This window comes from Anopheles arabiensis, chromosome 3 (assembly GCF_016920715.1).
Source record: "Anopheles arabiensis isolate DONGOLA chromosome 3, AaraD3, whole genome shotgun sequence".
NCBI lineage: Eukaryota > Metazoa > Arthropoda > Insecta > Diptera > Culicidae > Anopheles > Anopheles arabiensis.
Window position 1 is genome coordinate 43518764 of NC_053518.1, and position 19777 is coordinate 43538540.

A 19777-nucleotide genomic window follows, 5' to 3' on the forward strand; every position below is an offset into this window, starting at 1 on the left:
CTTCGTTTGGTAAATTACTTACAGAAAGCTCAGTTTTGTTGCTTATTTTAATGAAAACAGTACGACATGTCAAAAATGTCGTCGAAAAAAATCTAAAATTACCTGTTTTTATTGATTTTTGAATTAGGACCACTATAAAAACATGCCTGTTTGGTGTACCTATAATGGCACTATCGTAAAAAACACTTAAAAATACGTAAATATGGTCAAAAGCCAATGATTTTGAATGAAACAATATCATTTGATAACAATTATGTTCAATAACTAATAATTGCGTTGTTATGTGGTCATTTAAAACGTTAACAAAAATATGAGTATCGTTATGAAATCCTAAGGATTTTGGAAAAATGTTGATACCTTTCACAAAATAATGGATTTTTCGGTCACTAAGAAACGGAATGGCTCCATTTCATTTTTAAATCCTTTGTAAAAGGCTAGAGAACATTTCACACTATCGTAAATAACTTAACTGCTGTTAATTTATCGTATGAGACGCATTTTAGTGCAATACCACCACTATTGGTACTAGCACCACTATAGGTAGGTTTACCCTAGGCCTCATTCAGGGTTTCCGGTATTTTTTTGATTTCTATTTCAGGTTCAAGGATCTCACTTAGCATAAAGTGGAAATCATACTCTATATTAAAAAAAAAACCAAATTTCGTAAATATAAAAGAAGTCTCCAGAATGGTTATTTAATTACTCTAATGATTAATAACTCTAATCTTGAATAGTAATGAAAAAATACCTAGGCAGGATATTACATCCATGTTCTAGAAAGATGGGCCATGGAAGGTGCACATAAGCTTTTAAAATACTGGACGGGTTCGATTTCCATCTGTAATCCTCCGATCTTATCGTAACAAGCAGTGCTGAGAAATGTCACTGTCAATTTAAAAAAAAAAATTGACTGAAACAAAATCCATATCAACGTCACGTACTCAATTGTGATAATCAGAGGTGATACTCAGAACGGTTGGTGTGACTAATACATGCTCATAACATGTTTACGAACATCGATGTCACTGACATAGTCATGAAAAATTCCTACTGAAACAAAATCATTTAAGCGTCACGAGCTCTACTGTAATGATCAGAGGCGTGCCTCAAACAGTTGGTGCGACCATCACATGCTTGGTGACATTGTGTGCAACCAACTTTTGGTCAGTCACTTGGTCGCGACATTTTCAGTCGGTGATCATCGCGATGGTCATGGGAGATATGCGGTGCGTGCGAGTGGTTTCAAGAAACAAAATGAACATGTTTCTCGCTCTGTTTGACCCGACAGATAATCAAAACAGATAGAGGGAGAAAGCAGAGCCCACGCGCCAAGTATATTCCAAGAATGTCGTGATTATCGCTGACAACAATGTCGTGACCAAGTGAGTGACCAAAAGTTGGATGCTAAACTAAATGTCACCAAGTATGTGATTGATTCTCCAACTGTTTCAGTATAGTCACTGATCATCTCAGTTGTGTACGTGATCTGATCTGAGCTTCGTTTCAGTCATGAGTGTTGATGACTGAAACAGTGGCATTTGGCAGCACTGTTCACAGCCAGAAAAAATCATGATAATGCTTGCGCCGGCATTAAGCTAAGCTTGTCAGTCAGAGTATCGCATTGGACTCAAGAATTCATATGTCGTGTTCAGCATGTCATGACGCACTTTTATTGACTATCAGCAATGAGCATCAAGCTACCACGGATATGTTCATTGTTTTCGTTGGTGAAAATCTTAAAATTTGGTCGAAAAGATTTATAAATAAGAGATAATTAAGTTCAATAAATTAAGTTTTATTTTATCGAAGATTTTTATTTTTATGTTACTGCTATTTTATAACTTTAGATGATGCTGGTGTCATTTTTGTTTAGAAAATACTATAAATGAAATACATCTATTTCTATGTTAACCAAATATCGATTTATTTATTCACTATAAAATACACAAAATTGCATTCATTGAAGCTAAGCTGGTGCAAAAACTAAACTCTTACTGATCTCATTCATGGAAATAGATTCCAAAAACCAAAAACATCAAATATTAGTTAATTTTCAGTGCACGTTTTCTCCAAATGTGAGCTGTTACAGATGTTCTACGCAATTCAATAATTTATAACCAATAATGTACAAACCCAAGCCTAATAATGATCCTTCAGTCACATGCTTAGGGTAATTGCACCGCAGTTGTTTAGCTTTTCTCATGTCAAATTTCATTTTCCTCGCCACTTAGATTGGGCTTCAAACATACAGCACAGGGTTCTCGTTTGGGGTAATTATCATTCTATACTGTGGTCTTTTGCTTTAATGGTGTGGGACCGGGGAACTGTTCACGAAATGCATTTCTCACTTTGCTCATGGCGGTACGTGCTTTAGGCAAATAATTAATTGAACTGGAACATTAATCACTATGCAAACCCGAAACCAGCGGTTTGTTCATTTGTTTGCAGTTTTTCTCGATGTCGGATCGCTAATCAGTTCTATTTAAGGTAGTAAACACTCCCAATGGAAAACCATTAAGTGTGTGTCATTAATATATCCTCGTGCACTCCGTGAAATCGCAGTTCAAATGCAGATAGTGGTTTCAATTAAACGCATAAAATTATGTTTTAAACCAGCGTGCCAATGTGAAAATGACAAAGACTGCATAATGATCAGTATTTCATTAATTTATCCAATTTTCGCCCCATAGCGAGAGACTGAGAAATCTTTTAAAATTATAGAATTTTGTAGAAAAATTAGGCATTCTGCTTGCACATCAACCCTAACTGACTTTGTACGAATCCCTATAATCTCCTCCCACATTCACCCGGTATTTGTTTCCCTAATGTTAGTCACGGCAGATCTGTTGCACCATCCCATAGCGTAAAAGCAAAAGTTTGGGTAAAGTTTAGTTTTTGTACATATCACATAACACTTTTTCCATCGGCGTGTTCCCGATCGTTTTCTGGAAGTAGATTGACTCTATTTTGTGTGAGTTGACTGCTCTTAACAAAGGTAACATCAAGAGCAGCCGCCCGAACCGCGCAATTTGCCCTGGAAACTGTGTACGCGAATGCTGCGCTAGCATCACCTAAAACAGGTGTAAAATCAATATTTAAATTTCTGAGCTTTCACTTCTTTAACCTACACAACTTACCTGTGCCTGGTCTTGCAGGTTTTCAATTTGTACCGGATCTTTGAGCCCTCGCGCCTCCGAGCGAAATAACACAATAGCTTTCATACAGGCGAATTCGGCCGGATCTACCAGCACCGATTTGAATCGACACAGAGTGTCATTGAGGATCCGCAGATCTTGTGCCAACTTTAAATAGAAGCAAATCGATAAGCACTTAATATGTGATATTTCAATTAACTTGCAATTGTAAACTGTCATTTACCTGTCCTGGTTTAAAGAAGCCAGAATTGTTTGCACTGTTGCAATGTTCATTCAATGAGAATAACGTACAGGCCGTCGTGTCGATGGGCATACACCACTGGATGGCGTTTAATAGAAACAGTTCAGCCCAGGACTCTTCAAGCAAGATAACCTGCAATAAACTGGTTTGTTAATCATCAATTGTATTACCTAACATTATATTCTATCTCACCTGATCGCGGAACGTAAGACTAGCGAAACTAGGTAGGTTTTTAGCCCATTTTACAGCCATGAATAGAAGCCGGGCACTCGTTTCATAAATAGTTTCCTGGAAGTTGAACATCTGTCGAATGAAATAATTTAAATTGTCAGTAATGTAAATTCAACCAGAAATGTATCGAATACCCCGATTTGAATTGTGTTTTTTTTTGTATTTATTTTAGTTACTTTATGAGGGTTATGATTTACTAGTTACGATTCGCATGTAGTTCTTATGTAGTGTAGTGTAATTAATCGCATGTAGGGTAGTTCTTTTACTTTTCGTCTAAAGCTATTTTAGATATAAAATATTTGAGCCAACTTTTTGTTAGATTTAAAGCCCGGGTTACAGCTTGAGTGAAATTGAACGTTAAATTTTAGGATTTTCTGCTATATTTCATTTAACATGATTTATTAATTTATTTAATTAATTAATTCATTTTATGTTTTATTTCAATATGTTTTTCAGTCGAAATATTGGGGAATAAAATGTTCTTTCTATTGGTGTACGTTAAGCCATATTCCGATTAATATTTAATGAAATTCAGCAAAAAAAACTTTCACGTTTACTTTCACGCAAGGTCTAAATCGACCTTAATACTTCGGGCGATATTTGAATATTTTTACAACAAAATCAAATAAATTGGGGGACAAAACATTATAAAATATTTTACTTTTTAACTAGTGAATTTAGTTTTTCAATGAGATATATACTAAATTTATTTGCTTTTAAGCCTAGATCTACTTGTGCCTCCAATTTTGTGAGTAACCTGATTTGTGATTATGTACTATTCTAAATTTACGTTGTAATTAACCGCTACTTAATATTATTAGCTGCTATACTCACCGGTCCTTGTCCATAAAATGGATGATTCATTAGGCTGGGAATGGTGTTATTATTTTGTGGTTGGTCCGTATCTTCATCGTTGGTTACGTCAATAGAATCATCTATCGAAAATGATGGCATATGAAGCAGCAATTAAATAAAGCCAAGTTTTAAGCCCTTAAACCAATGCTTGTCTCAGTCATATGTCCAGGAAAAATAGTAACTGCCGGTTTTACATACATAAAAATCTTCATTGTACCGCCTTTTCCATATGACACCGTCAAATAGAAGTCACCCTTTTTTAAATATCGCTGTTTCATAAATCCTATTTTTTCTGTCGCCGTATGATGCATTCGGCTGTATTAAAATGTTTTGAACTTTTAGGGACGATATGCAAACGAAATAAAAAAATTAATAAATTCAATCAAACCAAAAATTACTTTCACCGTGTTGGTCCATAAAGACGGAGATGAAAGATTATTATGTCAATTCGAATACATTTTTTCCTTCAACCTGTAGGGAGAGCTTTAGCTACGAAAAAAATAGAAATCGTGGGGACACGTGTAATGTAAATTTTCAATAAAAAAAACCTGAGGTATAACATCGTTTCCAACTGATCTCCATTCTATAATTGGATTCAATGTAATTATTTAAATATTTGTACTTGATGTTGACCGGCAGGTCCTGGAGTTTATTCGAAGTACGTGTCGGTTTCTAAAAGACCGGACGGGTTCGAACCCTATTTGGACCCTGGAAGACCATGCGTAAGACCTGAATATTCAGTAGTATGATACTCGATAAGTCTTGAAAGCCTTTGAAAAGCTAAAAAACGTTCTAATCCGTATGACGTGACGGGTAACGTCGTTACGCCCAATAACAAAAACCAAATAGTTAACTAACATTGTATTATCTTTAACATCTGACCATTAATTTAATCAAATAAATTAAGGATGGTCAAATATTTTCGAATACTTATTAAACGGTTTGAAACAGATACAATAAATTCAAATCAATTAGCAAATCGCACAATCTGCAAATCGATTTGTCAAAACTGACAAATTGCAATTAATCAACAGATATTCCTCACTGGATCATTGTAAGTTGAAATCAATTTAGCTATTTTTTTTTCTTCACACTGTTCGATTGTTAATGTGCGAGAGAAAACAAACGGTTTAAAAACAACTTTTATAATACGTCACCTTGTCTCTCATCTATGCGATCCATGCGTTTCCTAATTCGATTTACGATCCATCTTGAATTTCAGTTACAAAAAAATCAATTACTTGAAATTTCTCACACACACTTCCACTTTTTTCCAGTTTCGTACCCGTCATTTCACCAGCCGTGACCGTTGCGTCGGTCTGCAAATCCCTAGAGGGAACTGCCACGGGAATAAAAAAAAACATTTTCCCTATCCCTTTTTCTCCTTCCAGCTTTACAGTTCAAAACAAGATTTTTTTATGAAATTTCCTATAATCCCTGTCGTGGGGCGTCACAGGATCATACTTAAGGGCCCATGGTACATATCGAAATAAGCCTTTCGGGAGTTGCAATTGCACATCTGGGACTTCGATATTTAACTCGACAGCGTTTTAAAATGATTAATGAATCACTGTTGAAAAGGGAAAACATTTTGATTGTTTGATTGCTTCGTATAAGTACACGATATGACACTAATTATAGAAAGATTATTACTAATTATCTTAACGTAAATTTAAACGGTAACGTGTTTAGACATGAATGGTTATTATTTAGCAGCCTTTCATGATTTAATCAATGGTTTAAATTCATTCGAGTAAATGTAAATTCCAGCATATTAACAGAACATTGGGAACAAACATGGTTGGGTCGTTCGTACGTGAAATAAAATTGTTTATGATACGGTGAACAAAGTCATCAAACAAGATGTCCAATAATCTTTTATCTAAAACTAAATAATGCAATCTGTATTCAGAAGCAAAACTAAGCTGACATAAGCATTCTTTCATTTAGTTGTGAATCGAGCATAACTGTTAAATCACATGGAACAAAATCACAGAAAACAACTTCCCTATTCTCCACGTCCCTTTTATCACATGATGGGCACAGTTCAGCATAACAGCATAATGATTTACCAACGCTGCTCATCCCTCTGAATGGATATTTCGTCTGTTTAACTACCAATGCTAAAGATTTCGTTCACTCTTTTAATCGAAGGGAGCGTTTTTCTGTGAGGTTACCATCACACATGCAGAAATGTGCAGTTACCCTTCCATGTGTTACCCAAACCCGATAGTGGTGACTGATCCCGCAAGCTTTGTGAGGGACAATTATTTATGCGGTATTAGACTACCCTCAGGAAGTGACAAATAGTTATTTTATACCCTCGGGAATGGTTATTTCATAACTCGCAGTTTCCGATGGGCTACCGATGGGTTGCAAGGTACCACTTCATTAGCCAAATTAATTTTTCTCCAAAAGTTGAACTCAGGACATTGTTTGACCCTTTCCATTGAAGCAATTGATTAAATTATGAATATACCATTTTATGACTTTCTTGTACGATTACGCCCAACGCAGGATGTTCATTGCGCAATGGTCGACAGTGGTGTGAAAGTGATAAAATTTTCATTATCCAAATTGAGCGATCCACTCTGCATGTGTAGCACTGCTTAACTGTCAGTTATTGCAAACATTCCCATTTGCCACACCTCGTCCACCACTTACCGTCGTTATCGTTCATGTTGTCCTGCTCCAGAATAGGACTGGCCGAACCGCACGAAGATGAGCTATGATGAGGATGCTTTTCAGTTGCCATACTAGTGGCTCCCGTCACATAGCTACCCCCAGTGCCGAGTCCGTTTACCGGTGTCCCATGGGCCGGCGACCCAGCCCCACTCGGAGACTGATCGCCCGCCATCGAATGATTAGAGGAGGATGTCGTGTTGAGATTTTCCGTCGAGCTGGATGAAGCATTTTTGTTATTGTTGCTGTCGCCACTGCCACTGTTCATCAGCACAACGGTGTCCCGGTCTCGATCGGAACCATTTCCACCCGAATGACTCAAACCGGGCGTGCCGTTATGGCCCGGCATCCCCACGCCGTTCAGATTCATCGAAAGTCCGTTCGCTAGCCCGTGCATAGCGGCATGGTGTGGATGGTGAGGATGATGATGCGGTAGACTGTTTACCAGCGAGGACACCTGGCTGTGATGGTGCAGAAATTGGCTGGTCGGTAAGGCAGGCGTTGGTAGGATACTTGGGCCATAGCGGGAAGGTGAGAGCAGTGCCAGTGAAACTGGAGGTCTAGAGTGGGATAAAATGGAAAAATACTGATTCAACATATTTCGTCTCACTATGTAAGCAGTTATTACATAAATGTCTGACTAGTTTAATGTTGAAGGGCGTTTATTGTCACTACGTTATGCTTTGTTTGTTTCTGAATCCGTACTTGTGCTATTGCATATGTTAGCCACCTTGGTGGATAGTGCTCAAGGATATGCAATATTTTGAATTATGTATTCAGCTTTACATTGTTTACCTGTCTATATGACTTTTGAATACTTGTTTATTATTCTTCCCCGTAAAAATGTATTTTATATTTTATTTATATTTTGTTATTTATTAGTAAAAGGACTGGATGGCGTGAATTAAGATAACAAACACTCACCCAAACACTCCGACGGCAACGGCTGCTTCCCTCAAGGCACGTCCTTGTTCCATATCCCGTAGTGCTTCTGGTCGGATTGTTGCTGTATTTCGTGGTTGACGTTCATTTTGCACAGCTAGAACGATTCACAAAAAACTACCTTATTACGTACGTGTCGAAGAACCACAGAGTGTGGGAATTATGACGTTACGAGGTTGAACGCAGCATTTTTGGTGACCCTTGAAAATTAAGCACACGTTATTCAATCGCCTAAAGGAGATGTAGGCGGGATTGAACCATTTTTCTGCATAATTAATTTCGCCAGAAGACCCCTTATCGTTAGCGCGTGTGCCGAAAAATATGTATATATACGAGAGCATTCATATCGACATCACTTCAGCTTTGTTTCTTTCTTTAACTGTTTTAACTTTTCATGACCAAAGTACCCCTGTAGTTACTTTGAGGACTATTACAGCGATGTTACCATATTCACACCTTCCAAACATACGGCGAGGGATCGGCACGTGCCAAAGATGTTGCAGAACAGCAGGATACTGTTTCTGTAAATACCTCACAGTGTGGTTTACGCAACCATTAACAAAAGATAACGTTAACCCGACCGTTTTATGCAAACGACCTCTCTCCAATGCATCTTCTTGTTCCAACAACTCATCACCGATCTTTTGACACCTCGCGCACGTACATCGAAATTCTGAACGTCGTTGTTTCGTTAGTTCAACCCTCTGTCGGATTCCTCCTCTGTTTGCGCCCGAAAGACAAACCAATTTGTTACACAAAAATAATTAGAGCATTGTTCACGTGTTTACCCTTGAAAACCGCAGCGAACGCGTATCAACAAATAGAACCTGTGACACAACCGACCTTGACCAACAACGGATGTAAGTGGTGCTTGTTAAGGTGTTGGCCGTAAAATTGAAAGTAAGATCTCATTTAATGAAATTTGTAAGCTGTTTTTAAAGGCAGTTCAAAGGATCAGTCAATGGTATTGGCAAATTATGTTCTTCATTTTGTCATGTATTTCAAAAAACCAACTGGCAATGCGTGAGGAATACGTGACGGTTTCGTGCCTCATTTAGGTGCGCCGGTGGCTAAATCAGCTACGAATCTCACTCCATTTTGCTGGAATTATTAGTGATCAAACTGATAATCGCTTAAGGGCATCTTGCTTGTTTGTTTAGCAGCTTTACAAGGAGGAAAACGGTGTACAAACGAGTACAAACGTTCAGAAATCTACGCTTGAAATTAACATATAGGAATGAGTCTAAATTCTTATTTTTTCATAGTGTTATAATATAATATTTCCCTGTAACGAAGTTTACTAGCTCTGTTTTTCCTTTTTAAATACATTTTAATAATTGACTGAGCCGTAATCTTTGATGTTTACTCGGGTGCGGGTTTAACCGAGTTGCTTTTATTACAGCATAACAGGTTGTTTCAAACCGTCATATAACCTGTGATTCGATAATGCTACTGGAATGTTTTGTTTATCAAATAAGACCAAATTGCCATACATTATATTCCAAAGCACAGTATTTTTTAAATAAATAATTTGTAAAAAAATATTAAAAAATAACAAAACAATTGTTAGATTGATATGTTATTAACATTAGTTTTTCACAAAACCAAGTTGAAGCTTTATGCTAGATTTGTTAGCATATTGTTAAAAATCTACATCATTGGAATTAATGATTCACAAATCTAACGTTTTGTGTGTAAACATGAACTTTTAAATTGGAGCTGCCAAACTTTCCGAGGGAGGCTCGAACCTAATATTTATACTTTTAGGATGATTTTTAACTTAGTGACTAAAATCATCATATCCGTGATTTGGACCTGATACCTTTGAACAGACACTTTAGTATTATTATTACTTCTATTATTAGCAACTCAACAGCTCTACTTACCATCCTTGTTCATTCCCATCGTAAGGCATTTTTTCAATCGACACGCCTGACACTGATTCCTGTGCGCTTTGTCCACTGTACAACTTCCTGTCCCGGCCTGGCATCTGGAGCAACAAAAATGAGGAAACACTTAAGTTCATTGGAATTCACAATCACTTTCGATAATGCATCACAATTGCACTTTATATCGTTTGATACAAATTTACCATTCACTATCTCATTGACACCGGGTCAGCTAAAGAAACTCTTTCATACAGCAAAATTGCACCAACAACGTAAACAACAGTGGAAAGATTTATGTTCAGCATATTTACATACAATATACAAAAGGTGCCTTCTAAAGATAGTGATATCGATGAAACAATCTTCCGGTAAATTTGCTGATCTTTTCTTTTCATGCGAACCGATGTTCCCCAAGTGTTCTGTCCAAGCAAGACTTTGCATTACGGTGGTATCACGCACAAGCAAGCTTAATACAAGCAAGCTTAATACATTGTCTCTTTCGAAAATAATTTTAGCTGATTAACCAAAATCTAAAACGCCGAGTAAATACAGATATGATCTCTTTCCAAATTAAATTTAGATCGGAATTGCCAACGCTAAAAAGTACACTCAAATGAACCTTTTTCCCGCAAACGATGCAACGAAAAAAAATATTCACTGCTCGACAGGTTCATAGTGTCAAAGTAGCAAACACAATTTTCATTCCATTAAATACATCAAAATACTGCTGACATTGAGATAAAATCAAAACTTAGAAAATACAAAGCCGTGGATAAATACCATTGCCCTTTTTGTCTGGATTAGTATGGTTGGAATGTGTTATCGATGTGTTGGAATAAAGCAGATTTGGTGCAGAATAGCCATGAGGTATAATAGGGTATTCGGCTGCCGGGGATGGCAAATGCGAGAACAAGGAAACAAAACATGGAGCAACATATAATCTGCACGTTTTAAGGTATGTACAGTAGCATAGCAGTACCCGTAGTAGTACCCGCGTCGAACATTGTATAATCGTTCTTGCATTAATGATATGCATTTAAATTTCAAACGTTTTGCAAAAAAAACCCATAATAGATCCGACTAGATATAGATACTTACATATAGTTCAATAGAAAGTAATAAAAAAATTTTGATCAGAGGACGTTGACGGAAATTTGCTTCGGTGGTTTGAAAAGCTTAATATTTTCATCGAAATTGTATTTCTATTACAAATAAACGCTACTCATAACGATTATCACTGTTTGTTTCACTACGCCTTTCAAAGAGCTTTCCCCTTTCGGTATTACCTTTTCTACACTGATTCCGCATGATATATTTCTATATTTCTCCTCTCGCGTTTTCGCTGCGGACCCTTATTCGTTCAATTGTGGTATTCCGTTGCTTTCCAAATCTTGCAAATGTTCCTTACAACTGGTTACTCTTAACACGTATCACACACTGCATCACTGAGCATAGCAAGATAACACGACATCAAGCAACAGCTGGTGAAGTGTGTTTGTGATAATATTCATGATTACTCACAGAAACATCAAAATGTCTGCCTCAAGCTGTATGTTCATTCTGTCTACTCGATTCTTCCCATAGTTTATTGTGGCTGGTTGGAATAGATATAGGAAATGTATTTCCCGTGACAAAGCTTTGCATCGAGATGACGCAGGTGCAACACGACAATTAAGTTTATGTAACTGAGAAACAACGAGCATCTATCGGTCATTGTGTAATATTCTGCCTTAAAGTATCCTCATCCAACGTATGATTTTTCCAGACGTGGTGAGGATGTTTAATTAAAAAGAAAAGCACATACCAAGGTATTGAACATAATTACTAAAGACTTGATAAAAATGGAATATTTGATTATGGATTTAACAATTCCTACTAACATTTGAACCATATTTTCAAAGCGCACTTTGTTTTCATGCTTCCAATATTTAATTCAATTCAAAATTATCATTGAACAAGTTTTTGAATAACAGAGTTATAAAAATACGACGCGGTCTATGAAGAACCGAAAAGTTTACAGTTCCTATGAACAACATCTAACTGGAGTCTGCATGGATTATCAGCGTTGTGAAACCATAAAATATCAATTAATCATTACACCATTTAGTGTTGGGGTAATCTTATAACACCCTTTGAGCATTACTCCTATACCCGGGCTGGTATTCACGCTTCAAATAGTGCGAACGCAGAATAGAGCGGAACACAACCTGACATAAGGTAAATAGCCATAGGAAGGATCACCATTGAATCCTTCCGCAGATCCTACACCAAATGGTGATGTTTTGCACCCAGATAGAGAAGAATAGTATCTCTCCTGCTAGTCATTGTCAATTCACATGAGAGACAAGGGCACGAACTATACCACGCGCCCGCAAGCACCAACCAGAATACAATTGAATGGAAACATCTGATCACTTACTGCCTAATCTGTCGATCACCGGAAAGCAACTAGCAACTATTGCTACTTTGAACGAACAAACAGTCCGTTTCCGAGGAGTAAGGGGCGGATGGTTGATTAATTAGAATTTAATTTATTGAGTGGCACTCTACCTCTACTGCGACCGACAACAACGGAGGTGCATACTTAGAAAAAGCGTAAAATAGCCGCCACTCCCATCAGTCATCGGTCACGCCAACTTGGTGGTGCGCATTGATTTCGACAGGGGTTGTACGTTAAAATGATACAGGGATTAAGTTGTACTATCTCGGGTGCTCTTGGAAATATGCTTTCCCTAACGAGGTACAGGGAGTATAAGCATTAGAAAAAAAAAGAAACCAAACCATCAGGGGTTCCTTTCACCGAAGCATTGATAAATATTGACCAGATTCTGCTCGAAACGACCCTCCTAAAAGGCAATAGTTTAAGGGTGCTATGTCGCTGTGTTTTATGTGTAAATAGGAAGTTATCGGAAAACGTGGTGTTTTGATTGGAAATCTATTATTCTATTTGCGAAAGGAATTGGGATTGTTCGTTATCTTTGAAAGCCACCAAAATTGAAATATTATTTATGTCAACAATATCAACACGTGTTGAGATTACGAAAGAAATTTGTTTGCATTTGGTGATTTATGGTGTCAATGTTGATGTGATGTAGTCGGGAATATAGAATTGTATTGTTTTATAGCAAAAAAATGAAAATAGTAAAATACTTTTGAAGTATAGTTATAGTCCTAGCATAACTTTCTTGAATTTCATTTTAACTTGAAATGATATAACAAGAAAATAATTTTCACTTACCGATAGATTAATTTCCTACGGACGCTACGTTTGAAGAATCCAGAGCATCCATTGCATGCCAGTATGCCATAATGCTTCCCAGAGCTTGTATCTCCACAAACGACACATATTAGACCAAGATTTTGAGCCTTCCTCGCCGAAGAGCTCGTGCTTTCGTTCACATGTTGTGGTGGCCAAGGCAGCAGTCGATTCTGTGGCGAATAACATGATATCGGCGATCCTCGATGTTCTAGTGAAACCGAGCAAAGATGAAGACACAATTACCATTGGCGCACTGTTCAACAAGGTTGCACAACACTCAATTCTTACCTCCTTTTCCCGACATTCCATTCTCGATGCGCGACAATCCTCCATGAGTACCATCTTCAATGCCGAATCCTCGACCACCGTCGTCCTTCTCAAGTTTATCGTAGAACTCGGCGATGGAGCCCTTGCTGAATCCTGCAAAGAAAGCCATTCCAGAACGATCGCGATCAACACCTCTGTCTGGCACGAGTAACATCGTTCTACCCCGGCAACCCAATCATCATCCCTCATGTATCTTTGATTAGCATCTCACGCGATATATTTGCTCAAACAGCTCCGTCTCTTTTCCACCTGAGATATCATTGACCTCGACGCATCACATCCAACCCACATCGGCAGAACCATCTTGCTCGGCACGACAAACAGCGTATCGGACGGTGGACAAACAGCAACCCCCTCGCATACCCTTGCGCGGCTTCACGCAAGCTGATGCATGGCACTACCCCACTGTAACGTCTTCCGCTACGAATAAGAAATTAACTACTGTTGACTCAGCGGCCTCTGCCAAACAGAAATGGTTACTTTGTAGAGCTGTCGCATGGTACATGCACACGCTGAAAATTTCTGGAAGAGTCTCTTTATGTGAGTTTGATTTTGCTATGGATAATAACTTCACTTAATTCTTCTTTAGACAGTTTTATATTCCACAAACACTTTGGTAGTCATAGACATCCATAAAATCTAATTTTCTCTCCAATTTAAACTGAATTATCAAAAACTTATTTTTCTTACCCTTGAAAACGTGGTCAAAGTTAAATAACAATCAATTACCTAACGCTCACAACCAAGATAATCGAGATAATTCCTGGAACTGGCAGCCATTTTCGTCTCGTTGGCTCATTTTCAACCAAGTCCACTCGATCCGATGAGACCATTTTGATTTCAAAACTTCATTTAACGTCATAAGGCCGCTCGCCTCGAATGAGTTTCAAATTTGCAACTCATCGTTTTACCATCTGTGACAACAAAACCTCGCAGCCTCCATCTCCACTGTCTGTCGATGATAACTCATAAATGGATAAGGTCACCAAGAAGAATGAACATCCTGCAAGCCGGTGGCAACACAGCCGATATAACACTCACAGCCCCGATCTGCCCAGCTTCTTTGTCATAATCTCTTTATGATTTTGTTGAATTCAAGTCGTTATACTGCTCTCTTTCATGGGTCCCAGTTTTAAAGTGTGCCTCCAACGCTGATTCAACAAAACCGCTCAATGGAACGAGTAAACTTGCCACAGGCACAATGTTTCAAAATTCCCATCTCACTAAGCAACTTTAACGTCTCCAAATATACATCCAGCAACTGTATCAACATGCCGTCGGATGAAAACAGCTCAATTTTGTTGGATGTTGTCGTAGCTATCGAAGTCAAATGAAGCGCACGAGCTTTCCCCTTTGCGAGAACTTGCTTGCGGTTCATCATTGGTACCACCCAATCCCCGGTACTTAAGTTAAGCATTGGAAGAAGGCCGGGTTCGCTATCGGTCTCATTTTACCATAATAGTTTGATTGAAATGAATCTGATGTAACAATCTTCACAGTAATCTTTTTATGGTTAAACAAATATTTTTTTAGATTTTCAACCTTACTAACAGAAAATAATGAACAACCTTACTAACTGAAACATGAACAGTGGCGGATTAACATGTGTTAAGGCCCTAAGCGTTTACACGACTGTAGGCCATTCTGAAGAGTCGAATAAGAAGTTTTAAGAGAAATTCTAAACCACACAAAGATTGTGAACCAAATTTACTTGTGAGCTGGAAGTGGGTTTCTTTTTTCGGTCCCTTCGAGACGTCTGGGCCCAACGTGGTCGCATGGAACATTCATGAACATTCTTCAAAAACAGTTTATCGATTAGTTTCCAAATATTTGTTTGAGATTATTATTATTAGGGTAAATGTACCAATAGTGGTGCAATTTGTAGTGGTGCCGATGTGTTTTAATGGATTTAAAGTGGCAGGAAGGACAATTTCTGAATATTTTAACACATACCAATTGGAATATGTTTTATCTACGCAATCCCAACCATTTTTATCATGAAATACATCAAATTTACGAAAAAATACATATTTTTGTGACTGCTTCGTTGCACCTATACTGGTGTTATGGTTCCTATAGTCGTCGTATTGTGTTCCTATAGTGGTGGTAAACAAAGATGCATAAAAAACGGTGTAAAATATCAATGAAACTTAGTTTCGAAGCTGTTTTCGTATGAATAGCAAGGATTACTGCCATAATATAGGTTTCTTGAGTAATTTTATCGTAAAAAAATGTATAAATTTGACCAATGAAACTATTGACAAAAGTAATGCATCACATCTGTCGTCAACCTACACCCGGAAGAGCGTGCTTGATTTGAAGTCAATTTTTCATTCAGCCTACAAGCGAATATTGGCATGTGTTTGGTAAATTACCTACATAAAACTCATTTCTATTGCTTATTTTAGTGAAAACAGTACGATATGTCAAAAATATTCTCGAAAAAATCTAAAACGACCTGTTTTCATTGATTTTATAACTATAGCCACTATAGGAACATGCCTGTTTTGTGTACCTATAATGGCACTATGGTAAAAAACACTTAAAAATGCATAAATATGGTCAAAAGGCAAATAATTTTAGTAAAACAATAACATTACATAACAGTTATGTTGAAAAACTAGTAATTGCGTGGTTATGTGGTCGTTTAGAATGTTAACAGAAAAATGAGTTTCGTTATGAAATCCTAAGGATTTTGGAAAAATGTTGACACATTTCACAAAATAATGGATTTTTCGGTCACTAAGTAACGGAATGGCCCCATTTAACTTTTAAAACCCTTGTAAAAGGCTAAAGAACATTTCACACTAACGTAAATAACTTAATTACTTGTAATTTGCCGTATGAACCGCATTTTAGTGCAATACCACCACTATTGGTACTACCACCACTATAGGTACATTTACCCTATTATTATTATTATTATTATTATTATTATTATAGCTATTTTTATTGTTATTATTATTTGTTTAAAATTACTCTTTTTTAATTGAACACTCGCTGCATTATACAGAATCTACCCTATTCTTACTTACCACTCTTATTATCCTGCAGAACCGTCGAGCTATCCATATTGCCGTTTTTCTTGTTAAATCGAAACATTCAAATTCACTTGAACTAACGCTCTGTTTAATCGGATGTAGTGCTTTTAACATCCGAAAAACTTTTAATGTTTGAAGTTTCCGAAATGATTGTTTGAGTAAGCTAATAAAACAATTACAACACATTCGAACAAACAATTTTGATTGTTATCTTATTTGCAATCCATTTTCACCTTTTTAACAATAGAGATGATCAAATTAGCTTTACTCACTCCACTGTAGTATTTTCTTAATTAAACTCCTTTTTTGAACTGAATACTTGTGTCCATTTTAATTAATTCATTTTAAACTGCAAACACTTCACTTCACTTAAAATCAAGCAAATCCTTTAAAATGATCAAATATGCTCTCGTAACAAACACATCGTACACAGAAAGCATTCCACAGAAATCAAATGGCAATCCGATTAACTTTTGACACACATAACTTGGATACAATGACGAATGCACTCATACATGCCTTTCCAGCATATAGCAAACCAAGTGAATCTTTGCAAACGTATTCAACGACGTTTCTGTGTTAGATACACGTTTTTTATGTTACCTTTATTCAGGATTCGAAAAAACAACACTTTCACTGTACAATTTTTTGTATTCCAAAAAGCCTATGACACCAACATCAAATTATCTTTGTTAACTCTACTGCGTTTCACAGCTCCGTTTGGATCCGTCACCACCTTCAGCTACAGCCGTCAGTTCATCTACTAAAAATCACTCAGTCTGATCGAACACACCGAACCAGTTCGCCTTCGCCAGTTCCGTTGACACAACTGCCAATCTTTCGACATCGGGGCCCCGTCACACCGATGCTTGTGCTGCTACTGCTTGTGCCTGTGTGTGCACTCGCTGACAGCATCGCTGACGATCGGGGCGAAAATTCATGCCATCGGAAATCTATGATTCGTCCTCTCTTGATGTCGAAAGTCCACATTTGTTACCTTTGCCGCTTGTAAGCCCTAAGCTCTAACTCCTCCCTTATTGGTGCGCCTCTATGTACACGATGTGCGGTGCGGAAAAGCGTGGAAAACAAAGGCATCACTGAGGGGAGGTGATAAGCGTTCCCTGCCCCTTCGCAATGCCCTCTGGCGAGATACTGCGATGGTGTATGTTTTTCCGCCCGATACGAGGCCCTTTCGCTCACTCTTTCGTTGGCTGGCGGGAATGGCATCCTACCTCCCGGGGATGGCTACGTCAAACAGTACGCTTTTGGTAGTGATATTGTTGCTTTTTGTTGGCTGTTATCGCTCTTCTTTTCTCGCCGGTTTTCATCATGCTGTCTCTATCCAAAGTGGAGCAAATACAGGCGAACAAAATGTTCCATAGTGTATCCATTCCGTAACCCCAGACTCAACGCCATTCGAACGTCATCGTACACAGCAGTGAAAGGGCCTAGTACACAACAACAAAATACAGTGGATACCAAACTTTTCTTCAAATGTTTATTGATTTTTTACATTTATTATAGCTACATTAAAATACTGATATTTTAATTAATTTGTTCATTGAATGAATTTTATCAGATAATTTTATCTATTCTGATAAATATTGACAACGAAAAAGAAACCACATGAAACATCATATCAATGTAGAAGTAAATAATGTCAAATATTATGATTATTCCTCTTTCGTTCCAAACCATCTCAAAACTGTTTTTAAGATACAACATATTAATGCTCGTAAAGCATCTCCAGACATGTGTACTCCTGTTATATCGTATTAAGGAAATCGTTATAGAATAGGAGGGACAGCCACTGTTCAGTTCTCTCACTAGGTGGTTCGATGAATCTGGTTCATTCCGGTATTTTGCAGCTTCATAGGTAAACATACCCCACTGAAACTGCCATCTGTACTCACATGAAGTATTTTTTGCTGCTTTCTGCCATGCAATGAGTATCTGTTTAGCTCATTACTGGTTCTTCCTCATGATTATTGCTAGTATACCACTTAACCGAAAACTCAGAGCTGTTCACATTTGTCTTGTGCTGAACAAGTGCGGCTTTTACTTTGTACATTTTGCTTGCCCCATCAAAAAGGCTATGCGCATGCTACTTCTCTACAGAGTGCAACGCTGTTTGCATCGTTTACGATTTCTTCTTCTCCCCCTGCTCTCCTGGATTATGATGTTGTGCAAGCGGGAAAATGAATGTCCAACACATGAAAGATCTGGGCCTTTTGAAAAGCGACTCAGATGAATCGTCAACATTTGAATGTTTGTTGCCGCTGATAAGACCTGGTCGGAAGCACAAGAAGAGAACGAGTGTTTGGTATAGTCAGCTGAACTATGACAAGCACTTTTTCCCAGTTTTCCACAACCTATATCGCTTCTCCAGCCTGCCTTCATTCCTCTCGGTCATAAACCGTCTGTTTCGGACTTATGGCCGATAGAGACACGCCTTCGAATATGGGCGGAGCTACGCAATGGACAACGTTATCGGTACAGGCATTTAGCAGCACAATCTTGTGACTTTTTGTAAGGCAATACATAACAGCCCTCGGTGTGGCAGCAGCAAAAGAGCAAGAGCGATGCAAAAAGTCAGATTATATACTGATCAAATGCCTAACACCGTAAAGAAGGATTTCGTGCGACAGTTGGTGTTCAATGTGGCTCGAAAGCACATGAAAAAAAGGCTACTAGGTGGTTAGTAAGGTTAAACATAGATCGAAAAAGCAAAGCATAAATATTCAACATTGCCAAAGATGTGGGTTTCGCTCCTGGGACATAATGTGTATTTGTTCACTTTATTTCTCTCTACACATTAAGGGCAACCGATTTGCTCTGTTTTAAAGTTCCCTGAAAACTTTTTTTTTAATCAACACTTGTGTTTGATGACCCAAACTACCCACAATCACCGAACAAGAGTCATTTCGTGCCCAGCCACACAAACATTGGTTGCAAAGAGCGATCTCTTCATCGATCAAATCCGTCCTCCTCGCACCTTAGGACGTCAATGCGGCGTCATCTAACGTTTTGCTCGCTTTGCGTTGATGTATTGATTTTTCACTAAAATAACTCGGTCCTATTTTTTTCTCTTAAGCATAGACTTTCTGTGAATTTGGAGTTTTTCGCATACATATTATTCTATATGGTGCTGCTAC

The 19777-nt window shown here is 37.8% G+C and overlaps 1 protein-coding gene across 1 annotated transcript; it reads right to left on the minus strand.

Annotated features, from left to right (window-relative positions):
- Positions 1-1923: 1923 nt before the first annotated feature.
- LOC120903889 (photoreceptor-specific nuclear receptor-like) lies at positions 1924-17590 on the minus strand. Its single transcript, XM_040313555.1, has 11 exons — positions 16617-17590; positions 13543-13674; positions 13234-13462; positions 9993-10096; positions 8089-8203; positions 7147-7724; positions 4462-4562; positions 3589-3699; positions 3379-3528; positions 3138-3302; positions 1924-3071 (listed from the first exon to the last, which is right to left on the minus strand). The coding sequence occupies exons 1-11, from the start codon at positions 16681-16683 to the stop codon at positions 2889-2891; spliced, it is 1935 nt and encodes a 644-aa protein (XP_040169489.1). The 5' UTR covers positions 16684-17590; the 3' UTR covers positions 1924-2888.
- Between the last annotated feature and the right edge of the window lie 2187 nt (positions 17591-19777).

Coding starts and splice junctions, on each gene's coding strand:
- LOC120903889 (XM_040313555.1), bottom strand. CDS start 16,683: ATGTTTCGATTTAACAAGAAAAACGGCAATATGGATAGCTCGACGGTT. Junction 3,700..4,461: donor CATTTTATGGACAAGGACCG/GTGAGTATAGCA, acceptor TTCATTCGACAG/ATGTTCAACTTCCAGGAAAC. Junction 3,529..3,588: donor GTCTTACGTTCCGCGATCAG/GTGAGATAGAAT, acceptor AGTTTATTGCAG/GTTATCTTGCTTGAAGAGTC.